Below are 24,783 nucleotides of genomic sequence, written 5' to 3' on the forward strand. Positions count from 1 at the left end.
AGCACGAGCACTGTCACAGGCAAGGGAGCTGCCAGGATGTTCAGAGGAGAGCACCAGGGGCCGAGGGGTGCCCAGCAAGTGAAGGGGCTGAAGGGCGGCCAGTATGGCAGACACCTGAGAGTGTGAGAACAAGCAGCACAGTGGTCACCGCTGCTGGAAGAGGAATGCCCTGGACGTCATGAGGAGTTGGCGCCGGCACAGCTGCAGAGATCTGAGCCACGGTTTAGAAAGACCCCGAAGGCATGGGATGCACCAACCACAGGAACACAGGCCAGGGCCTAGGGGAGACCAGCGAGCAGGAAGCTCCTGCTAGTGAGGGAGTGCCCACGGAGCTGGTCCCACGTCAGACAACAGTGAGTCGTGCCCCATGGCCGGCCCCAGGCCTTGGCAGCACACAGCTGGGTGCTCGGCGCTGATCTGGATCACCGTGTGACCGTGCAGCAGCTGCAGCAAGTCAGGCCTGAACTCACTTTCCTCTGAGGTCACTGGTCCTCCTAACTGGCTCGGCTGTGCGCTGGTCAGGTCATCTGCCTGTGCTGATTTCATTCATCAGGTAGCAACACAGACGGGCCATCTCTGAGATCATGGTGGCAGAGGAGAGAAAACAAACCGTTTCTCGCAAAGGGCTTCTGCATGGCAGGTGCCTGTACTGACGGTCTCAGAGGCTGCCAAAGGTCTCAGAGTTGAACTTGTGAGACTGACAAGGTTTAGCCCAGGGAAGCTGGCTTTCCCATGATGCCTTTCTAGGACTAGAGGGAGTTAGCGATGTGTATATTTCCTCTTCAGGGGAAAAGAGGCACCTGGTGTCTTGGACTCTTAACTCCAGTGGACATTCTGGGATCCCTAAAGCAAAGGAGGGTATTAGCTACAGAAGCCACACTGGATAAGTGCTTCTAAATTGAACTGAAGAAATACTGGCTCTTTGCCAAATGACGGGGATGTAGCTGCTGCAGTCACTTCTGGGACTACCGTTCCCTTCTCACCCAGCAGCTAAATCCCTTTATATCAGTAATCAGCAGACTTCATATGCTAGCAAAGGCCACAAGGCAATTTCATTCCACCTTAAGAATTCCTTTGGGGGTCAGCGTTGTGGTGCAGCAGGTTAAGCCACCTGCAACACCTGCATCCCACGTAGTGCCAGTTTGCGTCCTGGCTGCTCTGCTTCTGATCCAGCTTCCTGCTAATGTGCAGCCTGGGAGGCAGAAGGTCCTTGCCACTCACATGGGAGACCCAGGTTGAGTTCCAGGTTCCTGGCTCCGGCCTGACCCAATCCTGGCTGTTCTGGGCATTCGGGGAGTGAACCAGTAGATGGAAGAGCTCTCTCTCTCCCTCTCTCTCAGTAACTGCCTTTCACGCGTAAATACATACATCTTAGAAACAAAACAGAGAATGAACTTCTTTAAGAAAAACAACTCTGGTATGTCAGTAGAGGATCCCGGTTCTTTAACTGAAAATTCTAGGGGCTTTCTTCGGAGAGCCACCAACAGCCTCCACTTCAGTCCTTGGCCTCTTAAGTGCATGCGCCTACAGGGTAAACTGGGTCCTTGAAGAAATACTTTGTAAACCTCTTAAAACCACGATGGGGGTGTGCATTTGGCATAGTGGTTAACCTGCCACTTGGGACACCCACAGCCCATAGCAGAATGCCCGAGTGAGAACCCTGGCTCCACTCCTAATTCCAGCTTTGAGCTGCCGAGCAGGCAGCATGTGATGGCTCAAGTATTTGGGTCCCTGCCACCCACACAGAGACTTAAATTGGGTTTCCCAGCTCCTACCTTTGGCCTGGCCCAGCCCTGGCAATTGTAGGCACTTGGGGGAGCGAACAAGTGGATGAGAGCTTGCTCTCTTTTCTGCGTCTCTCATCTACCCCACGGAGATGAATGAATGGACGCTCGAAGGTATTTTACAAAAAATCATGACGACCGTGGAGTGAATCTGAATGTAAACATGGGGGCAGCCTTAAGGGTTAGAAAGCCTCTAGACTGAAAGGCATCTAGGGAGACGCTTTCCAACCCTTTGCTCTCCCCTTTTAGAGACAAAGGTGGACCCTCAGAAAAGCAAAAGGATGCTCTTCAGTGGGAGGAGGACCCGGGATCCTATCAGCCCTGGGGGGAAAGCCTTTCCGCTGGACCACTGGATATTCAGGACACAGGTGCCTACAACGCCTAGCTGTCACCTGTCACCGAAACCCCTGTCTTATCCTTTTATCTTTGGTGGAAAATGACTCTTGTTTTCTCCTCCACATCCACACACACAGTTTCTGATTGCAACACCTACACATGGGTCGTGTCGATTACTGCAATCACATCTAGCTAATCAAGTAGGAACTTCTCCTCGGATAGTGCCTGTGTAAAGCAGCCTCAAAGGGGGGCATGTCTTGGGTGATGAGAATGGCATCTATGAGAAGAAATGGGAACTAAAGGTTATCTCGCTGCGATCTGTAGAAGGGCGAGATCTGAGGGCCAGAGGAGCTCAACATGCAACTCCAAAGCACCGCTGAGGATGTGGCCATCGAATCACACAACAGTGCTTTGAGTGACACTGCAAGCGCAGTTAGGGCCACCAGGAGTGCTCCCACTGCACCCAGGCAGAGCCCTCCTCTGGGGACAACTTGAATGAGTGGCAATAGAACACACTCACGTAGGCCCATCCAAGCAGATGCAACCATCAGGAGTCGTTGGAAGATACCAAAGCAGAAAGCCGGGGGTGGGGGGAGGCTGAGGGAGGTTCAGCCAACCCACCTGGCAGGGACCACCATTTTCTGGGAGGGGCCCATCTGACCCGGGCAGTCTTGCTGATACCAAAATGAGAACTAACTGAAGACTGGCCCTGAGAGGGGTCAGCAACAGGCCTCCCCTAGCTTCAAGAGTGTGAGCAGCGATGGTATCACAGTCCTTCTACTTACTCAGGGCCAGGACATATGAACTGATGCACCTGTCACTAGAGAGGAGACTTTGATGGGAACCAGAAAGATAAGTTTCTACATTTTGAGAAAACAGAGAAGTCAAGGGCCCGGCCACTTATCCCCTCCCCCACCCTCTGTGGCCTGGCTGTGCCCCACCCTTGTGACATCACATGGCAAAGAGGAGGGTTTCAGCCACTGGTTGGCCCACCACTCGGATTCTAGAATTTCGTGGGAAGATTATATACTGGATAGCCTTTCTGAGACTAAAGCGCTTTTGACTTGCTAGGAGAGTGATACTGGTCTTGGGTACAGTGTCCCCAATGCTGGTGTAGCTCTATGGCTAGTCAGAGTAGTACAGAAAGCTGTGAGGCCATGCTGGGACCCCCTGCCAGTGGAGAGGCAGCTATTGAGGGCCTGTCCAGTTCTTCACTGGTTCCCAATGTGGATTCAGGGAAGGCTTTGGTTCAGCTCAGTGAGGAGGCAGTGAGCCAGGCTCCTACTCGCAGGCTCCAGGTTCCAGGCTCCCAGGGTCAAGTGGCAGTCAACAAGCAAGGCAGCGATATCCTTTGTGGGCTCTCCTTCCCCAGAAAGCTTTGGATGATAGTGGAGGACCCTGCATTTGAGTCTGTGTGCTGGAACGAAGATGGAGACACTGTGATCATCGAGAATGACCTTTTCCAGAGGGAAGTCCTTCTTCGGGAAGACGGGGACAGGATTTTTGAAACGGACAGCATAAAGACCTTCACCCGTCAGCTTAACCTCTACGGGTTCAGTAAAATACGCTCCAAGAAGTCTGCTCTCTCTCCAGGGAACAAGAAAATGATGGTAAAGTAGAAGGCTTTTCTGTTTCCTATTTCTCTGTTACCCAAACATCTTTGTAGAGCACCAAGATCAAGGACCTACCACACGTGTTTAATTTCTAAGAATCGCTTTTTTATATGTGAGACGTTATTTACAGAAAGGTAAACGTATACACAGGAGAGTATAGACTCTGACAGGACACCACAACCTGCTCAGAGATGGTCTGCAGGTCCGGGCAAAGATTCTCAGAGGCCAGTGAACGTCATCGGACACACCTCTGCCTCACCCTATGAACCGTTTATCTTTAGTGAGCTGATGTTGTAGGGCACGTCCCAGCAACAAACTTCATCCCAGAAGGACTAAAATCTCCCATTCTGTTTCAGATATATCGCAACGTCAATTTTCAGAGAGACAAGCCTGCCCTTCTCGCTAACATTCAAAGAAAAGGAGACCAGAGACGCTTCGGTCGGCAATCCACCTGCGGAGCGAGCCCGAAGAAAAGGAAGCTGGTAGCTGCCAGACGATCCCCACGGACGCAGCCCAACAAGGAAGATGAAGAAGCTGAGAGGAGGGCCCAGAGGGAAGCTGCCAGTGCTCACAGCCCCATCAGCAGCCAGTCACTCATGTTCTCTGGCATCTGGTCTATGAGTAACATCACTGTGAGCCCCCTGAGAATCTATGCTCCCGAGGAGCCGCGTGGCCCAAGTGGGGAGGGCACCTCTTCCAATGTCCTGTTTGCACCTCCGGGTACAGCTGGAATGCAAGGTGCCGGGGAAGCAACCAGCAGCCCCGTAGCCTATCCCGATTACGATTCCATGATATCTTTGTACACCACCTGCTACTCCATCCTGTTAGCTGCCCTCTTCACCATGACTTACAATCAGCCCCTGGAGCAGGAGAGTCCCTCCAATTCCAGGTGTATCTTCTGTGAACGGGTCAGGGAAAATCCACCTCCATGAACTCGCAGGGCACTGAAAATTGATAAAGATCACCATTTCCTAACAACAAGCCTGTCTTGGTCTTCTTAGAATCACAAGTCTGTGTTCTTTCCAACTGTCCATACCGCATTAAATTGTTTTTCATGACCACAGTCAAACACCTGAGGCAGAATAACTTTATGCAGAGGTTTGGTGTGCTCACAGAGTTGGAGGTTCAAAGCCCAGGAATGAGTGGCCCCCACCAACTGGGCCTCTGGCAGGAGTGAGCGGGGGTGGGGGGGGGCTGACGGCAGGTGGTATCACAGCGGGAGCTCATGCAGGAGCAAGAGCTCACATTGCACAGCAGGGAGCCAGAGAGACTGGAGTCCACCAGTCCCTTTGAAGGGCACATATCCGGGACCTCAGGACCTCTCCCAGGCTGCACTTTAGAGGTCCACCACTGGGGCTGCCGCTGTGGTGTGGCAGGTTAAGCTGCCACCGTCCTATATCGGCGCAGGTTTGAGTTTTGGGTGCTCCACTTCCGATCCAGCTCTCTGCTGATGCACCTGGGGAAGCAGTGGAAGATGGCCCAAATGCTTGGGCCCCTGGACCCACGTAGGAGACTCGGGTGAAGCTCCTGGTTCCTGGCTTCAGCCTGGCCTAGTCCTGGCCGTGGCAGGCATTTGGAGAGTGAACCAATGGATGGAAGGTGTATCTCCCTCTCCTCTCCCCGCTCTCTAACTCCTTCAAATAAATAAATCTTTAAAAATATTAAAAAAGATACACCTCTGCCCATTTCTGCCACCCTTGGGAACCACACTTCCAACACATGAAACTTTAGGGGACAAGTCACATCGAAACTGTGGACTAGAATATATACATATATATATATATATATATATATATATATATAGATAGATAGATATAGATATATGTGTGTGTATTTATATCTATATATTTATATTATATATAATAATATCCATATTATATGGATCTGTATTTATATATTTATGTATATATAAAATTTAACTGGCATAAGCCCAAGGAAGCAGAAAACTCTGTCCAGGACATGCTTTGCTCCCTGCTGCCTTCTTTCTATTGAAACATTTTCACATACTTAGCCAAGGATCTTGCCAGGAAATGCTGAGGGCAAGCCCAAGGAGATCCAGTACCCTGGGACTTGCCTGCTGGTCAGGAGACAGAACAGTCTGGCTCCTGGCCTTCGGGGTATCACCTTACACTACTCGGGGATCTTGAAATGAGATTCTTTCCTCAAGGCCCCCTGAATATTTCCAAGAAGTTTCAGATTGGCAGCTGAGCATACCTACCCAGCATCCAAGCCCCACAAAGGGGCCCAGCTAAAGTCAGGGCCCACACCTGCCATTGCATTCAGTGACTGGGGAGGAGGGGCACAATCCTCACAGAGAACCCCCACTCAGAAACGCTGCTAAGACCTCTCTCTCTCTCTCACACACACACACACTCACACTCACACACACTCTCTCACACACACATACAGGCTTGCTATAAAATGAACACCGCTCCATCACTTTTCAAAGTCGACCTCCCTCTATGAGGCCTGTATCTAAGGTCCTCTTGACTAGGAAGCAGCTGTGTGACACGTAACACACATACTACATGAATGCCAGATACTACGGCAACGAAGCGAGAGTGCTCTGAAAGGACAGACAGCTGCTCTGTGTCTGACCCCTCTTCCCCCTGCATATCATGACTGGCCGGTCACTGCCAGGCAAACGTGCAGTGCCGGCCCCAGAGGCCCCACGACATCCCCTGGATGCTGCTCGGACATCTGGTGAGTTTTATCTGGAACAAAGAGGAGGGAAAAACACATGATAGAGCTCCAAACACTAAACAGTTACCTTCAACACATTTATTCGTACCATTCAGAAAGTAGCAGGACCAAAACTAGCACCATGCCAAGGCATTTCCTTTTTTCTAAAGGTCAGAGTGCTTGAGACATGGTCAATGAGCTCGGCGCATCACGCAAGGCAGAGTTCACCCCTCTTTCCCTTCATCCAAGCAAAGAAATCCACGTATGTGAACCTCCCCTGGTGTGTAGCAGCAGTCTTCGCGGCAACGGTAACTCCAGCTTGACCTGATTAATATAGATCTACCTGCACATGATGGTGAGCTGAGGTGTCAGCTATGTTCCCCGCAGGGATGCATACTCTGCAGACCTCACGTTCCAGAGGGATCAGGTGCTCTGGGAGGTCTACCTGGAACACATCCTTTCCGCCTTGACAGGGCACAGGCTCCAGTAACCACCTGGGGTTTGAAATCACAGTCAGGTACTTCTGCTTCAGGTCGGTCAGAACGGCTTGACTTTCCAGTTCCACAATCTCCACGGGAGCCAAGTTTTCAGGGCACTGCCACGTTTCCCCAATGTCAACGAGCCCTGTGCAGAGAGAGAAACACGCAACTGACTCCCTTCCAGGAACCAGGGCCTGCTTGTGCAACATGGCTATTGGAAGCGACGAGCGCTGCAGACTAAGGTGATGTCACCACAAAGACACACAGTGAGCTGAGACCTTCTTATTGAGCGTGGATGACACACCCAACTCTGTCCGGGGAGTCCTGGGCGAGGCAGTCAGAAGGCTACAGAAATGAGGAGGAGATGACTCGGTCTTCAGTGAAGGCACACAAGGAAAGTGTGTGTCCCAGCAACAGCTCTGAGGCGCGGGACAGGGAGCCGACCCAGTAGCGGGACCCAACTGCTGACAGGGAGCCGGCGGGCAACAAGATGCCCAAGGAGGTCACCGGGGGACAGATGTCAGTGTGAGACCTCAAGCACTGAGAAGCTAGTTCGAGGAATCGCCCGTGATGCTGAGCGCAGTGGGGGCGGGCCAGGCACATGACGCCAGGCAAGGAGCCTGCCTCTGGAGGTTGCCAGACGCTCTGTGCTAGGCTGCCTCCCGTGGCCTCTGTTGCAGCACAAGCTCGCACAGGCACAGCTGCCACACGCAGACACGGACCTACGCCCGCCCGTCAGACCCCAAGGGGCAACCGAGGCCCCCGACTGCCCCTCTGAAGGCATGCTGCGTGAGGAATCTGCACAAACACACCCACTGGTTCCCAGGGAAACAGCTCCCGAGTAGCTGCTCACTTACCGGCTATCACTCCTCGCCCAAACTTTTCCCCTGCCTGAAGCAAGGCCTGAATCTGAGTGGGAGTCATTCCAAGCCTTTCCACCAGCAGCTCCTGCCAGGTGACGTCTTCCCAGTCCCGGCGAGCAATGTGGATGGCGATGGTACGGTCCTGGTGGCTGCTAAGCAGGGGACGCCAGCGCGTCTCCAAAGTCTTGACTCCATTTAAGACAAAACCCGCATAAGGCTGCCGGAAGGAGAGGCAGCCAAACTTCATCTCCTGCCAGCTCCTCGGGCCTCGGCGGCCTGTGGAAACACAGAGGAATATCACACACTGGCCCTCCACGTTCACGGCCAGTGAGTCTCACCGCTCCTCAACGTCTCCCCGGTGCCCTGAAAGCCCACTCATCTCAACGGCTCGCTGCCTTCTACCAGGCACCACGTAGTCACTGAGGGCCGGCACCACGGCTGGCGCCACAGAAGAGCCTCGGATGATGCAGCTCCACCAGATGGGGCCCCTGAGGAGCTCATGGGACAGGACAGGACAGCTAGAAAAAGGCACAGGCGGGACAGCATCTGCTCAACGCTATGACCGAGGTCAAAGAGTCCTAGGGGACCACAGAGGAGGGAAGGCACAGAGTTGGGGCTGCACAGCCAACAGGCGCAGCTCTAGCCTGTTTCTGCAGAGGGACCACCCTGGGTGCTGCTTCTCTTCCTGCTCCCCACTGCCCCCTCGCCAATGCTTTCAGCTCCCAGGGCCTGCTGCGCCAACACATGGTAGGCCTGCTTCTGCTCAGCTCCCTCCCCACGGCTGCTGAGTGCAAATCCTTGGTAGCCGGCCCTGGACACCTGAGGATGCCAGACGGCCCCCACCGGGTGTGCCTCCTGACCCCTCCAACCCTCCCTCAAGTCCCTGCCCCCTCCCCACCTCAGAAAGAGGTAACGAGAGGGAAAACAAAGGGCCCCAGTGTGCACACCCCTTCTACGGCCAGGTCCTGAGCCTGGGATCACCGAATGTAATGCTCACCTGACACAGCAGGGCCGTGCTGCACTGAGGACCCTTGTGGATGAGCAGTGACAGGCACAACACTCGGGCCCTGACCTCACACACGCGTGTCTCGGCCCTTGCCTCTTCTGTGTGTCCCTTGGGAGAGTGTCGCCTGTCTCCCCCGCCCCCCCTCCCCCATGGAAAACAGCACCGCGCTGGGAGCAGCACAGCCCCTAGGTCCAGAGAGCCGCAGGCTGGAAGCCCAAACCTCAGCTTAGTCATGGTATCTTTCGCAGCCTGAGTTTCCACCTGGCTGGAAGGACAGGAGACAAGGCACTGAGGGCACACAGCCAGCACCTGGCCCCTGACCAGCCACACAAGGTGGCTACTCATCTTCATCACTGCCATCTTCTTCTGCGCTGGGCCGGAGGCCCCATCCCTGGCTCTGCACTCCACCCACGAGCCACCACCCTCCACTCTGGTTCCTGCCTCCCCGTCCTTTCTCTGAGGACAAGATCTTACCCGTACGTGTGTCCTGTGGTTCTAAGAAAATAGACCCACCCTCAGGACACAAGGCCCTGTCAGGACGGAAGCTGCCTGGCATTCGCACCCTTCCCCGCAGGCTGCCCTGCTGGCCTCTCTGCCCCGTCATCCGCCTTCCTCCTGCTCCTCTGGGGGAGCTGCCCCAGACCCTGCCCCTCTGGCTCACTGCAGGCCTGGGTCCTGCCACTGCTCTCAATCTGCATCACTGCTTCCCACTCCCACGCGCGCACGCTTGTTTTCAGAGGACGACGCCTGCACCCGTCGTTACCAGTCGACAAACACCCCTCTGAGGCCACGTGTGCCTCCTGGTCCAACAACAGCCTTTCTCTAAACCACTGCACAGTGGAGACCTCTGAGCAGTGCTGGTCCATAGGCTCCCTCTGACTCCTGTCCCTCCCCTCCACCAGTAAGTGTGTCCGCTCAGGCGCCAACGACTGGTCTCCGTTGCTTCTGCAGTCCCAACATGGCTCAGCGTGCCACTCACCAGGCTCCCAGGCTTCTTGCTGGCTTGCTCTGCCTCCCTGGGCGCAGCACACACCTTTTCAGTCTCAGCACAGACTTGGGGCCCCACCCACCACCACCCCAAATCCACCACCTTCTACCTCTGTAAGAGGCGTCACCACCTACCAAGGGCTCCTGCCCCAAACCTAACAGCTCTCCAGCCTCCCTTTCCTTCCAGTATCCACTACTCATGTCACGTGGCACTACCTCCAAAACCTACCCTGGATCCCAGCCCTTTCCATCGACTCTCCATGGTCACAATCTCGCTGCGTACCTCCCCACCGGGGCGGCCTTCTTGGTGTCCTGGCCTGTTGGCCCACTGCCTTGGCACTTTCCCACTGTACTCTACTGTCCAAGACCCAGGGAGAGGCCAGAGCACTGGGGCATGCAGATTCTGTCACTCCTCTGCTGGAACCTACAAAGGGCTTCGTGCACCAACCGGTACAGATGCTGCCACTTCTCCCGAGGGCCCACGAGCTCCCTCGTGGTCTGGTTCCCCGCCCTGGCTTCCTGCACCCCTCTCCCCTGTATTCGCCACAGGCCTCACGTCCACCCCAGGAACATACCAACTCTGTTCCTACCCTAGGGCCTGTATAGGTCACGATGGGTTCCCCTGCATCCCAGAAAACGCGTGGGTTGACGTGCCAACCCTGAGCACCTCAGAACGTGACCACATACGGAAAGACAGGGTCTTTGCAGAGGCAATCAAGTAAGAACGACATCATTCGCATGGACCCACACCCAACGCAATCGGTATCCCCAGAAACGGGAAACTGGAAGAGAAACACACACACACAGGGAAGATGCCATGATGAGGTGAAGGCAGGGCCCCGGGGAGATGCTTCTGTCAGCCAAGCAAGGCCAACACGTGTCAGTCCAGCGCCAGTGGCTAAGAGACAGGGATAGGACAGGTTCTCACCGCCCACGGAAGAAACAGACCTAGCCAACACCTTGCTCTCGGGCTTCTGGTCCCCAGCACTGTGGCACAGCTCCCGCCGCTGCAAAGCCAGCCTTTTTGTCCCGCCCCCTTGGCAAATCAACGCACAGGTTTGAGACGTTCCTTCCACATCACCTCAGGGCAGGGCACGGTTTCTCCATTTAGCCACACATCAAGCACATCCTCTGTGCATCTCCATTTCCCTTAGTTTTCACTGCCTGCGTGTTACCCCCCTGCTCTCTGTCTCGGCATTTACCTGACTACTCCTCTACCGATGGAGACCGACTGACAAGCCGCGTCCCGTTTTCTGCCACAGGAGACGACATCACCCCTAACGTTCACTGAAGACCCGTTTCAGAGGTTGCCCGGGTGCAGGCACCCACATCTAGGACGCTACTACATGCCGGCCAACGGCCTTCCGCAACGCCTCAGCAGTGTGCACACCAGCACCCAAGGGTGGCTCACACACAAGGGTTCCTCACACACTTGTCGGGCCTCAGCGACAGCACGCTGCTGACAGGTGACAAAGGCTCACCCCGTTCCTTGATTCTGGATTACCTCCGAGGAGAGCTGAATGCAGCCCAGGGCGCCTGGCCATTTCTACTACCTCTACTGAGATCCGGCACTAGGATGAGGATCTGTCCAGTCTCTCCCTCCCGGTTTTCTAGCCAACCCCTTTCTCAGCAACGTCACAGGAATCGTAGCAATCAGACACGCACTGTGTGGGGGGAATCCTCGGTGAGAAGTGCCCTAACCTGAAAGGCACCAAGGGTGCAGAGGAACTCCCCTCGCGCGGCCTGGTGCTGCAGATGGTACCTGCTTCGCCCGAGGAGGGAGCGCTCTTCTGCCTGCCTGCCTGCTTGCCTTGGCTCCTTCACCTGCAGAGAGAAAAGGAGACGAGGGAAGAGGTCGTCAGAAGACAGAATGCAGGCTAGCAGCACAGGCAGGCCTGGTACCCAGCACACAACGCAGACCAACAACAGGCAGCAGGTGGACTCGGGGACGACACCCACCCCAGCGCGTGGCACTCCGGGCTGGTTCAGCTAACTTGGCAAGGGAGAGCCCGCGTGGCTCAAGGGCCAGGAGAAGTGCCAGCGCTGGTTCGGCTCACATGGTGAGGGAGAGTGCGCGTGGCTCAAGGGCCAGGAGAAGCGCCAGCGCCGGTTCGGCTCACATGGCGGGGGAGAGCGCGCGCGGCTCAAGGGCCACATGAAGCGCCAGCGCTGGTTCGGCTCACAGGGCGAGGGAGAGCGCGCGTGGCTCAAGGGCCAGGAGAAGCGCCAGCGCTGGTTCGGCTCACATGGCGAGGGAGAGCACGCGTGGATAAGGGCCACATGAAGCGCCAGCGCTGGTTCGGCTCACATGGCGAGGGAGAGCGCGCGTGGATAAGGGCCACATGAAGCGCCAGAGCCGGTTCGGCTCACATGGCGAGGGAGAGCACGCGTGGATAAGGGCCACATGAAGCGCCAGCGCCGGTTCGGCTCACATGGCGAGGGAGAGCGCGTGTGGATAAGGGCCACATGAAGCCCCAGAGCCGGTTCGGCTCACACGGCGAGGGAGAGCACGCGTGGATAAGGGCCACATGAAGCGCCAGCGCCGGTTCGGCTCACATGGCGAGGGAGAGCGCGCGTGGCTCAAGGGCCAGGAGAAGTGCCAGCGCCGGTTCGGCTCACATGGCGGGGGAGAGCGCGCGTGGCTCAAGGGCCAGGAGAAGTGCCAGCGCCGGTTCGGCTCACATGGCGGGGGAGAGCGCGCGTGGCTCAAGGGCCAGGAGAAGTGCCAGCGCTGGTTCGGCTCACATGGCTGGGGAGAGCACGCGAGGCTCAAGGGCCACATGAAGCGCCAGCGCTGGTTCGGCTCACATGGCGAGGGAGAGTGCGCGTGGCTCGAGGGCCAGATGAATTGCCAGCGCTGGTTCGGCTCACATGGCGGGGGAGAGCGCGCGAGGCTCAAGGGCCACATGAAGCGCCAGCGGGCAGGCAGAAACCCGTCTTGGTGAGGGGGCCGCGTTCTTAGGTCGAGCAAGCAGGAGCTAAGAGAGGAAAAATGACACTGGCCCCCACAGAGTCACCAGGCAGAGGTCTGGGGGCCCAGGTCCCTCAGTCTAACTCTGGGGAGGGCGGGCAGGGCATGGGGTCCCACAGGACCCATGGAGCTGGGCCCCTCCCAGTCTCTGGGTCAAGGTGGGGCCTGGGTGTGTGGAGCAGAGCACTGGCTCGCCACACCCAGGGGCACATCCTTGGGACACAGGCTGAGAAGTAGCCAGGGTGCAAGATGCTGGCTGGAGGAGGAGACAGGCTCGGGGGCTTCGGGACGTCCCACACGGGGTTCCGGCCCACAGGTACCATTCGCCCAAGTGCAGCCACCCAAGCCCTGGCGCATCAGGTCCAGGCTCCCTCCAGCCGCTTCCGGGCTCACTGCCACCGCACCTACGGGGTCCTCCGAGTCCAAGGCCAGCTGGGCCGACTCCGGCCTTTGGCCACACGCCAGGACAGCTCTATCGCCGCTGGGCTCGGCCCAGCAAGGCCGCCAGCCCCAGGACTACCAGCTTCCAGGCCCGGCCGAGGAGACGTCGCGGGCCACAGGGAGAGAAGAGAGCGCCCGGCCGGCCACAGTCGGGACACCACGGTCGTCCCCGAGAACGCCGCCGCTGGGACTCCGGCAGACGACAGCGTGAGCCACTCCCATGGTCTACGCCGGGCCCTCACTGGCCCTTTAAGGGGACGCACTTCCGCCCTTACGGACACGTCACGCACTACGCAACACACGTACGTGCGTACCGGCACGTACTCGGCCGCTCAACAGGGCAGTTCCATAGCCACGCACTTACGTGATCACGCACTGACGCACACACTCACTGGGCACTAGGCGATGGACCCTTTAGGGTCGTGAGGCGAGCACCCGGAGGTCGGGCGACGACGCGGGAGGGCTCGGCGAGACCCTAGGCCCAGAGAGGGGACGCCACTCAGACAGAGGGCCTCGGGGCAGGAAGCGGAAGGGGCGGGAAGAGGTCCGCCAGCGAGCCTGCTGGGGATGGGGCTTAGCAACGGAGGCGGAGCTGCCGGAGGGGGCCGTGCGCAGGGGCCGGGGTGGAGCTGGGGCTGGAGGGGGGCTGGGTGTTTTACCCTGCTGGGGGCGGCGCTGTGGCCAGAGTAGGGCTCCGGTGCGGGAACCTGCTGCAGGAGGATGTGTGGAGGCCACAGCCCAGGACCCCAGTGGAGCAGGGCAGCGCTGGAAAGGAGCGGGCGGGGGCGGGGGCGGGGGCGGGGGCGGGGGCGGGGGCGGGATGAGAGGCTGGCGAGAGCTTGGAGGCGGAGGTGTGGAGGGACGGGGCGGGACTTGGGAAGGGGCGGTGCTGTGAGAACTGCGGGGGCGGAGTCGGAGGCGGGGCTAGGACTTGGGCCAGCCGGGCAGTGACTGGTCGCGGGCAGTGTCGAAGGCGGGTCTTAGGAGGGGAGGGGCGTGGCTGGAGAACGTGCTGGTGAGGCATCCGGAGGGGGGCTGTGGGAGGAGCAGGGCGGAGCTACAGGAGATTCCGAGGAAGCGATTGGCAGAAGAGAAGGGCAGGAAAGGGCAGTGCCCTGACAAGCATGCTGGAGAGGAGTGGGGGCTTGGCTGTTGGAGGGAAAGGACGGACTAGTGAGGCCGTGTGGGCGAGGGGTAGCGGGTAGGGCTGCGGGAGGAAAGGGGGAGCTGTGCAGAACTTCCGGGGAAGGAGTTGGGGCGGGGCCCTGAGAAGGTTCTGGGTCAGGGGCGGGTCTGAGGCGTGGGGGCGTGGCGGGAAACGTGCAAGGGCCTATCCGCGGGGTGGGACTGTGGGAGGGGCGGGGCGGGGCCATGCGGGACTTCCGGGGACGCCCTTGGGGCGGAGTTGAGAGCGGGAGAGGCGGGGCAGAGACGTGTAGGGGCGGTGCCGGGGTGGGGCTGCGAGAGCCTGTGGAGGGAGGGAGGGAGGGAGGGAGGGATGGGGCGGAACTTGGGATGCCTGGGCGGGAATGGAGGGCAGGCTGCGGGTGGGGAAGCAGCAGCTGTGACTAGGTCCTGGGTTGGAGTCTGGGGCTAGGCTGGGGCTGGGGTGGGTGAGGGGAGAGGGAGCAAGGCTCTGAGGAAGTGCTGGAGGAGTGGCTGGGGCCGGGCCGTGGCTGTGGCAGATGGGAGCCAAGGTTTCTGAGAGTGCTGGCGGAGGAGGAGCTGAGCTAGAGCTGAGCTCTGTTTGACGGGTAGAAAGAGGTGGAGCTGTCGCCGGAGGACCTTGGCTAGGCTGTGGCTAAGAGCTCGCTCGCAAAGGAGCAGGAGTTGCAGCAGGCCAGAGGGGTAGGCAGAGCTGCACTGAGGAGGTCGGTGGCTCTGGGAGCAGAGGTGGAAGAGGGGCTTAGGCGGAGCCCTGGCGAAGAGTTGGGGGAGCTGCTGGGTGTGCAAGAGCCCTGTAAAGAGGAGCAGGGGCAGAGCTGCAGGAAGCCTCGGGGAGAAGCTGGTGTACAAGAGGGGGGGCAGCTGCACGGGACTGTTGGAGATGACTTGCAGGGGGCAGCGGGGCTGCGGGATGGAGCCCAGCGAGTGGGGAGCCAGCTGGGCGGGGAGCCAGCATAGTACCCTGGAGGAGGAGCTGGGGCTGAAGTGCCCCGTGGAGGGAGGCATCCTTCACCCCCTGGAGGAGCAGGGGCCCTGCTGGGCAGCTGTGAGAAAGCTGGAGGCGGGGCAGAGAGCGGGGCAGAGCCCTGGACAAGCAGGGAGGCTTGTGTGCTCAGCCCCTAGGCAGGAGTCAAGAGTGGCAGCCCGCGGGTCCTCAGGACATAAGCCAGCTCCCAGCGTGTGTGCCAGAGGGTGTCGGCGGCCAGAGGGGCAGGCAGCCTTGCCTGAGGTCTGTGACGCTCTAGGCTGAGCTGTGCCCTCTCTCCCAGGGTGGGGTGGGGGGCTGAGCATCCCTGCGGGGATCTCCTCTGAATTAGTCCCTCTGGGTGAGCAGTTGGGAGTGGGGGCGGGTGGAGAGATCTGACTTTCAGGCCTGGGTTGCAAGTGAGGAGAAAAGTTTGCACCTTCGGCGGCCTCCCTCACTTACCCAGCCCTGGACGTTGGGTTGAGAGCCAAGGTCTCCATCCCTACCTCTGAGAGAGCTGTAGGGAGAATGCTGCACCTGCTGCTGCTCCCTGAGTTCAGGCCCGAGTGTCCCTACCTGTGCTGTTCCACCTGACGCCTGACTGGCTTGGGGGCCCTCTGTCCTCCCTGCCTCCAGTCAGTCCTCCACGCCCCAGCAGTTTCGCTTCTGAGTCACAAACCTGTCCCCATCAGTCCCCTACTGAAACTCGGCCAAGCCTTCTCCTGTTCCTTCTGCTGTTTCAGTCCAGGCACCCCAGGACGTCGGCCCCAGGCCTTTGCACCCTTAGGGCCTACCACTTGGGCTCACGCCATGCTGTGTGGCTGCTGGTCCTGGCCCAGCTGGCTCCACCAGGACTCCTTGCTTGGTACGGCCTGGGATTCTGCCGCCTCTTGTGCTGGCAATCCCAGTTCTGCTTCCAGACACAACTGTAAAGTCACCTTGGTTCTCCCCCAAGCATCAGGTGCTTTTCCCTCTGAGTTCTGCTAGCGTTTTGACTCTTGTTCCTCCCTGCCTCCCTCCCTCCTTTAGGCTCTTGGAAGCCAGGCCTGTAATTGCTCTGAAGGGCCTGTTCCTGCCACTGTTCTTCACAGGCAAAGCCGGTCCTGACTCTTTTCCGTAAGTGTGCCTGGGACCATGGTAGCTGCTTGGTAGATGGGGAATTGACAAAACACTGCACTCTCTCTTCTTTTCTAGGGGGAGGCACCTACTCTTCTGGAGGGAAGCTTGAGCAACAAGAATGCTGCAGGGGAGGGGAGGGCCAGAGGGTACCATCTTCCTGGAAGGTAAGCCTCAGGGCTGCAAGGGTCCTGAGAGGTCTCCAACCCCGACTGCCGGCCATGCACGTCCACAGCCTTGGTTATTTGCCTTTCAGATCCCTCCTTCTCTCCAGCCCTTCTTTCCCCCTCCCCTCTCCTTCCCCTTCCCCCCTCCCCGGGGCACTCGTTTCATCCTCTCTTTGCAGGGCTGCTCTGGACGCAGTGTGGACCCAGGTGCTCTGAATTGTAAGTAACCCTGAAGGTCCTGGAATGGCCCACTGTTGCTCCCTCTGCAGGCTGTGAAACCCATCCCCTCCCCCTGGCCGGCTGGTGGCCGCAGACTCCTTGCAGCTGGAAGGAGCCTTGCTTGGGCGTCACGTGTCCAGCACTCTGCCCTTTAGCTAGGGGGCCCTTCCTGACTCTCCCTTCATTCGTTCACAGTTTAGCTTTCATTCGGTGCCTGGACTCATACAGTCTTGTGACACACAGGAAGCTGGGACGCCCGTGCAGCTGTGTGAAGACAGCAGGTTGGTCTTCTGCCCTGCGACTCCCCTTTTGTCCCCAGATCGGGAGTCCAGCCAGTTGCCCAGACCCCTTCCTTCCCTCTCTCTCCTGGGCAGCTCGGGTGTGGTGCAGCGCTCTCGACGTGGCCCACGGCATGTGGCACCACCCTGAGAATTGCAGTGACTTCCACTTCTGTCTCAGCTGCCCCCCATTAACTGTAGACCCGGGTGGGCCACTTGGGTTCCATGGGGTAGGTGTGGTGGCTGGCACACAGACTGCGAGGGGCGGGGCCCGAACCTTCTGAGTTCCTGTGAGCTTCTGGTGCCTGCCCTGCTCCCACTTGCATTCACCTTGTGGGCCAGTAGCTCAGTGCCGCTTTCAGGCTGGGGCCAGAACACGTTCCGGTCCACGTTTCCGTGGCTCCGAGCTCTTTGGTCGGCTTGCATTTTCTTCCTTCCTCCCGTCTCCAGATACTTCAGCCTTTGTGACCCACGTGCCAGGCCCTGTAAAGCTGGAGGGAGGGTTCCGAGCCCTGGGCCGCAGCCACATGAGCATGTGGTACGGCTTTTTCTGTTCACCTGATTGAGCGCAGGGGCTAGAGGACAGGTTGCCAGCCTGTGCCCGTGGTTACGAGGCCTGAGTTGTCCTGGTCCCGTGCTCTGTGAGAAGGCCCATCTGGCTGACCGCTGATGCCCACACGTGCACTGTGGCAACCGTGCAAAGGATGGAAAAGTGTATGGGGATCAGGCACAGAGAACTGCCCGAAGGCCACTTCCCAGAGGCCTGCGTGCTTGTCGTTTGGTGTGCGTTCCCCAGTTCTTTGCCCATACCTTTCTGTCTGTCCTTTCAAGCTCGTGCTGTGTTACAGTGATGGTAAGTATCAGTCCTTTGGGTATACCGTAAGTATCCCGAAAGTTTCCTCGGAAAATTAATCCACTATCTCCTGGCTCTGCAGCTCACTGTGGAGCCTGGTGGGTTCCAGCCTCTCCCCACTTGAGCCCCACACACAAATCCTCATACTTTGAACCCAGGGGTATTTTTTGTCCTGCAGCGTGAGCGTGGGACGTCTTCCTGAAGGCACCCTGCCCGTGGAGTTGATTGGCCTCTGGTATCACTGCAAGCCAGGCACCGTCCAGCAGCCCTCGGACTGTCTGGGTATTCTCGTTTCCCCAGTGGTTAGTCACCCAGGACGTGGCCGTAGGTCCCTGTGTGAAAGGCTGGGGGATCCTTCCATCTCCTGCTTGCTGAGGCGCTGTGGCATCCTTCCCCCTGGGGTCCCAGCCACCACTCTGGTCACCGTGCTCTAGCTCTAGCAACTGGCACGGTGACAGACACTGGGCCGTGGATCCTGACTTGTTGGTTGTGGTGCCTGCCCTTAGCCTGCTGCGCATTCACCCTCGCTCTCTTTGTCCGTTTTGAGCTGTATCTGTGTGGACTACACATTCACTGAAGGCCCTGCCCCCATCACTCGGCATTCTCGGCCATGTGATCGTCCTAGCCCCCTGCTTCTGACCGCTTGGTCCTGCTTAGTGCTAACCCCTGAGCTCTGCTGCCGCTCCTGCTGCCGGGGAGGTGGAGGGGACAACCCATCAGGCCCTGTTCTCGGTGAGCCTCGCTCTGTGAAAGGCTCTCCTGTGATTGGACCTGGCTTGCGGAAGAGATAGGAAAGAGCAGGAGGAGGAGGGACAAGAGGGCAGGCAGGAGCAGCAGTGGCCCTTTCACAGGCCGTGTTCTCAGTGACCAAATCCTGTGACAGGCTCTCCTGAGGTCAGCCCCGATGGGCAGAGGAGCCCCTCCTCCCCCAGGCCCCGAGCTGCCCGATGGTGCCAGTGCCCTCTCTCCAGTCCATGCGTGATGATGGCCTTGGAGCTCTCCGGAACAGAATTCTCCAGGGGTGGTTTTGCCTGCACTTCCCTGTCCAGTCCCCCACAGGCCCACTTCTCTCAGGCTTTGAAGCCCTTCTGTTACCATCTGCCATGGCCACGGAGGCCTTTCAGGATCACTCAGCAGGGACCACGGCCGTTTCCAGGCTTCCAGGTCCCGTGCCTACATGGAGAGTGCCCCCTCCTAGCATTAGGTTTGGACCCTCTCCTGGGGGCCCTGCGGCCCGCTAAGATCTGTTGCCCAGTGGGTAGCCTCCTGTACTTCATGTCATCTTAGACTGCAGCCCCTCATCAGGTAGCTCCGAGTCTCACCCTGCAGAGACACCATGACACTGCCGGCTGCTGCAGGTGCGTGCTGTTCTCGTAGCTTTTCTGGGGTGACCCTTCCCTCTGTCAGCAGGATCTTCCCCTTCACAAACTGGCCATGCCAGCAAATTGTTCCAGCACTGAAGGCCTGGCTGCCGCCTTGTGCCTGGGGCTGTGTATACACCCCCTTTCCCCTGGGTGGGCTCCTCATTACCAGATGAGCAGGTGCAGTCGGAGGATCCTGTACCAACGCCCATCTTTCCACCTGCTTTCCTGGACCACTCTGCAGCCAGCTGTCCCAGACGGGGCCCTTCAGGAGGCCGACTGGGAGAGGACATGAGCGGACCCCAAGGCTTACTGGTACTATCACAAGAGGGGCAGGAAGGAAGCAGGGTTGGGAAGCAGGTTGGACCTGCCCTGGCATTCTCCTCTGACCCAGCAGGGAGATGTGGAGCAAGGATTGCCCACTAGAGGGGCCCGCCTGGGGCACAGAGCCGCAGGTCTTCCTAGTGCCTGGCACATGGTAGGCCACGTAGCCCACGCTGGCTGACTAGATGAAGTAACGTCCAGAACGGAGGCCCCGGGGAGACGTGTGCTGAGCAGCACGGGGAAGGACCCAGCGGCTGCCCTCGCAGAGGCAGAACTGTTCAGCCCTGCAGCTGGCTGCCTGGGTTGTGAAGGGATGTGCTTCCAGGGCGCTTGCTCACAGGGCAGCTCGTGATCTGTCAGCAGTAGTGTGGGCAGCGCCTGATGGGAGAGGGCAGATCTGAGTACTAAGGTGGCACAAAGCAAAGCGGATGGAAGTTGGCAGACACCACTCCCGCAAGAGCCCCTCAGAGGCGCACGCTCCCTGCTCTGGTATTCGGGGGGCTGCTGGGGGCCACCTTCTGGGCAGGCCTTTGGACCATGGAGCAGGAGGAGGTGTCAGTGTGAAGAGGAGTCTGCTAGCTGGGTGTGGGGTTGTGGAGGGCTTCACATAGGAGGGGCCTTCCAGATGTGTTGTAGTCAAAGGGCTTGTGCTTGGTGGGAAATGGGGGGGGGGCAGTGGGGGTGGGCAGCCTGGAAGGGTTAGAATGATCCTGAGATCTGAGAGAAAGTTCCTGGCCAGAGCAGAGCCCTTTGTGATACGAGATCTCGGGAGAGGAGGCCAGGAAACTGAGTGGGGTCTGACTCCACAGGAGTCTGGGCCGCACCTCCCCCGGGTTCACGGTGAGCATTTGGAAAGGTAGGCTGTGGGTCCTCTTCCTAAGAAAAACCTCACTGATGGCCCATGTGTCTGGCCAGTGGCTTGACAAACCCTTGTGTGCCTGTCTCGAGTCGGGAGTGTGCGTGCCTTGGGGGCACCAGATGAGAAGATGCAGGTGTGTGTGGCTGAGGAGCAGCCTCCACCAAGTAACACTTGTCCCACTGAACTATGGCTCTTTGCCTTGAGACTCACCCGGAGGTCACTCGTTCTGGCTTGCAGTGAGGTTTCCGATTCTTGTTCCTGACTGAACAGTGGTGTTGGGAAAGATGGTATTAGGTCTCTAAGGTCTGAGGATTATTGTGGAGAGGGCAGGGGAGAAGGGTGTTGGGACCAGATCCCTCCAGGCCCCCACCTGAATGTCAACTTTTGCCCTATGTGACATCCTCATCTGGGATGCTGGACAACAGTGGCTGATGATGACTCAGAGAAAGAAAGTGTGGTGTGGTTGGCCCATGTGCTCTCCTGCATGTTTGAGCTATGGCAGTGTCCAGGGACAGGTACAGTTTTCAGTGTAGGCTTCTTGTCCACTGCTGTCTTTGCTGGAGAGTGGGTATTGAAGACAAGATGATGAGAGAGCTCAGCTTTGGCAACTTGTTGCATTGAACTGGAATGTTCACAAATGATGTTTGAAGAAAGCTTTAGCAAAGAGCCCCCACTTTTTTATAAAGGATTTGTTCTGATGCCAAGCAATTCTTCATTGTGCTATATGGTTGCCAACTCCTTCAACTTTATTTTCTTTTCATCTTTTTAAATTAATTTTTTATTAATACCAAGAGAACAGGTTTCAAGTAGTTCATGGATACAATTATAAGAATACAATCATACTCCCTCCTCCCTCTTCCTTCCTTCTTTCCTTTTTTTCTTTCCTAATTTTTGTGATAACATTTCTGATTTATGATCAGAGGCTTAATGTTCGGCTAATTGAAGAGTTCAACGTGCAAAAAGTAGAAAGACCACTGTTCAGAAGCAAGGTATGTTGCTGACAAGCAGAGGCATGATCAGGGAGCAGTTTCCATGGCAGAAAATCTCATGCAGTGCTTGAGGACTGTGTTAAATAAGATACTAAAACTAATAGTCAACACATTGTTAAATATTTTTTTCCCTTTTTTTCTCTAAACATTCCTGCCTTCTCTGTATTTCTGACTTTTCCAGGGCATTATTTCACAGGATATTAGACATATGATGATGGATATTAAAACAAATACAGATTCTTTATGTGTGTTACCATGAAAATGTAACAACGTGGCCAATGCTGCAGCTCATTTGGCTAATCCTCCACCTGCAGCGCCTGCACCCCGGGTTGTATACCCAGCTGGGGCGCCAGATTCTGTCCCAGTTGCTCCTCTTGCAGTCCAGCTCCCTGCTGTGGCTGGAGAAGGCAGTGGAGGATGGCCCAAGTGCTTGGGCCCTGCACCCGCATGGGAGACCAGGAGGAAGCACCAGGCTCCTGGCTTTGGATCAGCACAGTGCGCTGGCTGCAGTGCACCGGCCTTTGCGGCCATTTGGGGAGTGAACCAACGGAAAAGGAAGACCTTTCTCCCTGTCTCTCTCTCTCTTGCTGTCTAACTCTGCCTGTCAAAAAAAGAAAAAAGAAAAAAATAATGTAACAATGCACTTTGCTTTGACATGGGAGCCTAATCTTTGTATTCGGTACATCTGTGTGGTTCATACACTGGACCAACATGGAGAGCGGATGGCTGGGTGGCTATTGCCATGAGGGTCTTAGCTTTGGATTCTAGTGGAGCCTGTTTAAGTGTCAGTTCTTCCTCTTCCCGTGTGGCTTTGGTAGTTCCTCATTTCTCTGTGTCTTCATATCTTATAAACCAAGTGATACAAATGCCATTCACCTTATAGGTCTGTTGCCAGCACACACCCTTGCACTTTGTATTCTCTCCTGCTGGAACTCAGGTTCTCAATCTTTGCTTCTACTTTGTAGGTTTCAGATTATTCCAGTAATTTTGACTAAAGGTTTTTCTTGTATCCTAAGTTTGGAAATTTCAGGCATTTCCACCAATGTCCAAGGGACTGTGATGTGATCTTGGCTAAGTCCTGTGTGCTTTTTAGAAAATCTCAGTTGTGTTACTTAGAAAATAAGGTAATTATTCTTAGAACATGGTTGTCAAACCTTTGAGCCCATGCAGCGTCTTTGGCTGGGAAGTTCAGCCTGCCACACAGATCAGAGGAAGGCTGCTGCTCAGCTGAAGCAAAACCTGATCCCATCCCCCTCCTGTTTCCAGCTCCTTGTTGGACCATTCCTCACAGAACTCATAATGTACTGCCACAGATTACAGTTCGAAAACTGGTGGCCAGTGTCCATGATTCTCAAAAATCAGTGCACATTCAGATCTTTCAATGATCACGTCGAATGCAGCTTCTGAATCAGAAGTGCTGAAGTGGGCCGGTGCCGCGGCTCACTAGGCTAATCCTCCGCCTTGTGGCGCCGGCACACCGGGTTCTAGTCCTGGTTGGGGCGCCGGATTCTGTCCCGGTTGCCCCATGGTCTCCCCATGGGAGACCAGGATAAGTACCTGGCTTCTGCCATCGGATCAGCGCAGTACGCCGGCCGCAGCGTGCCGGCTACGGCGGCCATTGGAGGGTGAACCAACAGCAAAGGAAGACCTTTCTCTCTGTCTCTCTCTCTTACTGTCCACTCTGCCTGTCAAAAAAAAAAAAAAAAAAAAAAAAAACACAAAACCAACTGCTGAAGTGGATTTGAGAGCCTGCACTTCTAAGCAGATCCCAGGAAGTGCAAAGGTAACTGGTCTTCGACAGTATGTTGACACCCAAGGGTCTGATTAGAGCACATTTTACCTATCATATCCTTTGATTTTGAGTCCTTCACTTACAGATATTCAGCTTTTAGCATCCATTGGAAAAATGTGTAGAATGAATGTGTTTATTAAGGGAAAAAATCCTAAATTATACAGTCGAGGAAACTGGCCTTCTGGGATATGAAGGAGATATCAAGTACAGTTTATTTCCCAATTTTGAGTATATGAAGTATCTGCACAATATTTTTTTTTCTTTAAAATCGCAGTTACAGAGAAAGAGCTCTTCCATCTACTGGTTCATTCCCAGATGGCCACAATGTCTAGCACTGGGACAGGCTGAAGCCAGGAGCCAGGAGTTTCATCCAGGTCTGCCACATGGGAGGCAGGGGCCTACAGTCTTGGGCCATCTTCCACTGCTTTTCCCAGGCACTTTAACAGGGAGCTGGATCAGATATGGAGCAGCTGGGACTCAAGCCAGTGCCCATATAGGATGCTGGCATTACAGCCAGTGGCTTTTAGCTGCTACCCCACAGTGTTGGCGCCATGTAAAGTATTTTGTAAAGAGCACACTTTGAGTTGAAAACTGTTGAATTTTCCTTGCAGTTTGGGGAGAGTAGCACTTTGCTTGTAAAAATAATCTAAATCCTAGAAGAGATCTAATTATGTAAGCTAATGTACTCTTCACAAAGGAAAGTCTGGCAGAAGCAAGTTGCAACTGTTCTGGCCTGTGTGCTAAGTGAAAGGCTAGAATGGTGGGTAGGTGTCAGTGTACTTTCTTCATCACTGCAATTACATAGCATCTGGAATGAAGCCTCCATACTTTGTCTCTAATGCTGAGGTGAATACCTGAGTTCAGTGTTGATAAAGCATTCTGTCTTCTGCACTTTTTGCTGAGACTTCTCCTTTAAGTACTGAGTAGACCAGCTACTACTTTAAAAGATTATAGGGCTTTCCTAGCCAAGTGTTTTCAGTTTAGTAATGTCATGGCTAAATGGGGGTCCACTTTAGCAAGTGTGGCCAGTGTGTTTGGATTTAGTGTCATTTGGCTTATGTGGAATATAATAGAATAGCAGAATGCTCAGTCTGGCATTGCCATAGACCCCTGTTCATAAGGGTGAACTCTGTCTCCATGGAAGCAGAAGTGACATGCACATCATCTGTGGGAAGACCAAGGATGTATGCAGAACTTTGCCCACATGTAGAAGCTGACAGTCTGGTAACCAATACATCAATATCACTGGATCATTAACAACAGTCATTCTTTGATTAATGCATCCTTTCACTTTCTGGTATTTAAGCACCTCCGCTCTGTCAGGCATTAGGTTTAGAAAAGTGAAGAAAAGAAGTAACCTGCTCCCAGGCCACAGACAGAAACTATGGGAGGGAGGGGCCTTAAGCATAGTGGAGCTGGCATTGTGGTGTAGCAGATAAAGCTGCTGTCTGCAGTGCCGGCATTCCGTATGGGCGCCAGTTCATGTCCCAGCTGCTCCACTTCTGATCCAGCTCCCTGCTAATGTCCTGAGA

The 24,783-nt window shown here is 56.2% G+C and overlaps 4 protein-coding genes across 26 annotated transcripts in view; 2 read left to right on the forward strand and 2 right to left on the reverse strand.

The window, feature by feature from the left end:
* The first annotated feature begins 3,127 nt into the window (after positions 1-3,127).
* Positions 3,128-4,711, forward strand: LOC100356917 (heat shock transcription factor, X-linked member 3). The gene is made up of 2 exons (XM_008273463.4): positions 3,128-3,730; positions 4,090-4,711. The coding sequence occupies exons 1-2, from the start codon at positions 3,242-3,244 to the stop codon at positions 4,663-4,665; spliced, it is 1,065 nt and encodes a 354-aa protein (XP_008271685.3). The 5' UTR covers positions 3,128-3,241; the 3' UTR covers positions 4,666-4,711.
* A 1,788-nt stretch (positions 4,712-6,499) lies between these two features.
* On the reverse strand, positions 6,500-13,958 carry EOLA2 (endothelium and lymphocyte associated ASCH domain 2). Of its 11 annotated transcripts, none has more exons than XM_051831620.2 (4): positions 13,822-13,958; positions 11,452-11,574; positions 7,752-8,033; positions 6,500-7,039 (listed from the first exon to the last, which is right to left on the reverse strand). In XM_051831620.2, exons 3-4 carry the CDS (start codon positions 8,002-8,004, stop codon positions 6,744-6,746), a joined length of 549 nt encoding a protein of 182 aa, XP_051687580.1. In that variant the 5' UTR covers positions 8,005-8,033; positions 11,452-11,574; positions 13,822-13,958; the 3' UTR covers positions 6,500-6,743. The 11 variants fall into 11 exon arrangements, with proteins under 11 accessions (XP_051687580.1, XP_051687585.1, XP_051687578.1 ...); XM_051831625.2 differs by having other exon boundaries at positions 11,513-11,574; positions 13,822-13,956; XM_051831618.2 differs by lacking the exon at positions 13,822-13,958 and adding an exon at positions 13,527-13,765.
* On the reverse strand, positions 13,577-14,535 carry LOC138847566 (proline-rich protein 2-like). The gene is made up of 2 exons (XM_070066704.1): positions 14,401-14,535; positions 13,577-13,990 (listed from the first exon to the last, which is right to left on the reverse strand). Exons 1-2 carry the CDS (start codon positions 14,533-14,535, stop codon positions 13,577-13,579), a joined length of 549 nt encoding a protein of 182 aa, XP_069922805.1.
* A 134-nt stretch (positions 14,536-14,669) lies between these two features.
* The window catches only part of LOC127487103 (uncharacterized), a 72,873-nt gene continuing 62,759 nt past the window's right edge, over positions 14,670-24,783 (forward strand). For 3 of the 13 annotated variants that reach the window (XM_070066396.1, XM_070066398.1, XM_070066390.1), the window contains exons 1-4: positions 14,670-15,557; positions 16,037-16,158; positions 16,323-16,409; positions 16,488-17,076. In XM_070066396.1, the coding sequence (XP_069922497.1) occupies positions 15,210-15,557; positions 16,037-16,158; positions 16,323-16,409; positions 16,488-16,521 (591 nt within the window). In that variant the 5' untranslated portion in view covers positions 14,670-15,209 and the 3' untranslated portion in view covers positions 16,522-17,076. Of the gene's footprint in view, positions 15,558-16,036; positions 16,159-16,322; positions 16,410-16,487; positions 17,077-18,104; positions 19,603-24,783 lie in introns of all 13 variants that reach the window. The other 10 variants (XM_070066400.1, XM_070066395.1, XM_070066397.1 and 7 more) reach the window with 7 other exon arrangements.

The sequence above is a fragment of the Oryctolagus cuniculus genome, chromosome X (genome assembly GCF_964237555.1).
Source record: "Oryctolagus cuniculus chromosome X, mOryCun1.1, whole genome shotgun sequence".
NCBI lineage: Eukaryota > Metazoa > Chordata > Mammalia > Lagomorpha > Leporidae > Oryctolagus > Oryctolagus cuniculus.

Coding starts and splice junctions, on each gene's coding strand:
- LOC100356917 (XM_008273463.4), top strand. CDS start 3,242: ATGGCTAGTCAGAGTAGTACAGAAAGCTGTGAGGCCATGCTGGGACCC. Junction 3,731..4,089: donor CAGGGAACAAGAAAATGATG/GTAAAGTAGAAG, acceptor ATTCTGTTTCAG/ATATATCGCAACGTCAATTT.
- EOLA2 (XM_070066388.1), bottom strand. CDS start 13,078: ATGCGCCAGGGCTTGGGTGGCTGCACTTGGGCGAATG. Junction 11,575..13,041: donor TGGCTGCACTTGGGCGAATG/GTACCTGTGGGC, acceptor TTCTCTCTGCAG/GTGAAGGAGCCAAGGCAAGC. Junction 8,034..11,451: donor GCACCCTTGGTGCCTTTCAG/GTTAGGGCACTT, acceptor GTGTTTCCACAG/GCCGCCGAGGCCCGAGGAGC.
- LOC138847566 (XM_070066704.1), bottom strand. CDS start 14,535: ATGGCCCCGCCCCGCCCCTCCCACAGTCCCACCCCGCGGATAGGCCCT. Junction 13,991..14,400: donor CCCCAACTCCTTCCCCGGAA/GTTCTGCACAGC, acceptor AGCTCTCGCCAG/CCTCTCATCCCGCCCCCGCC.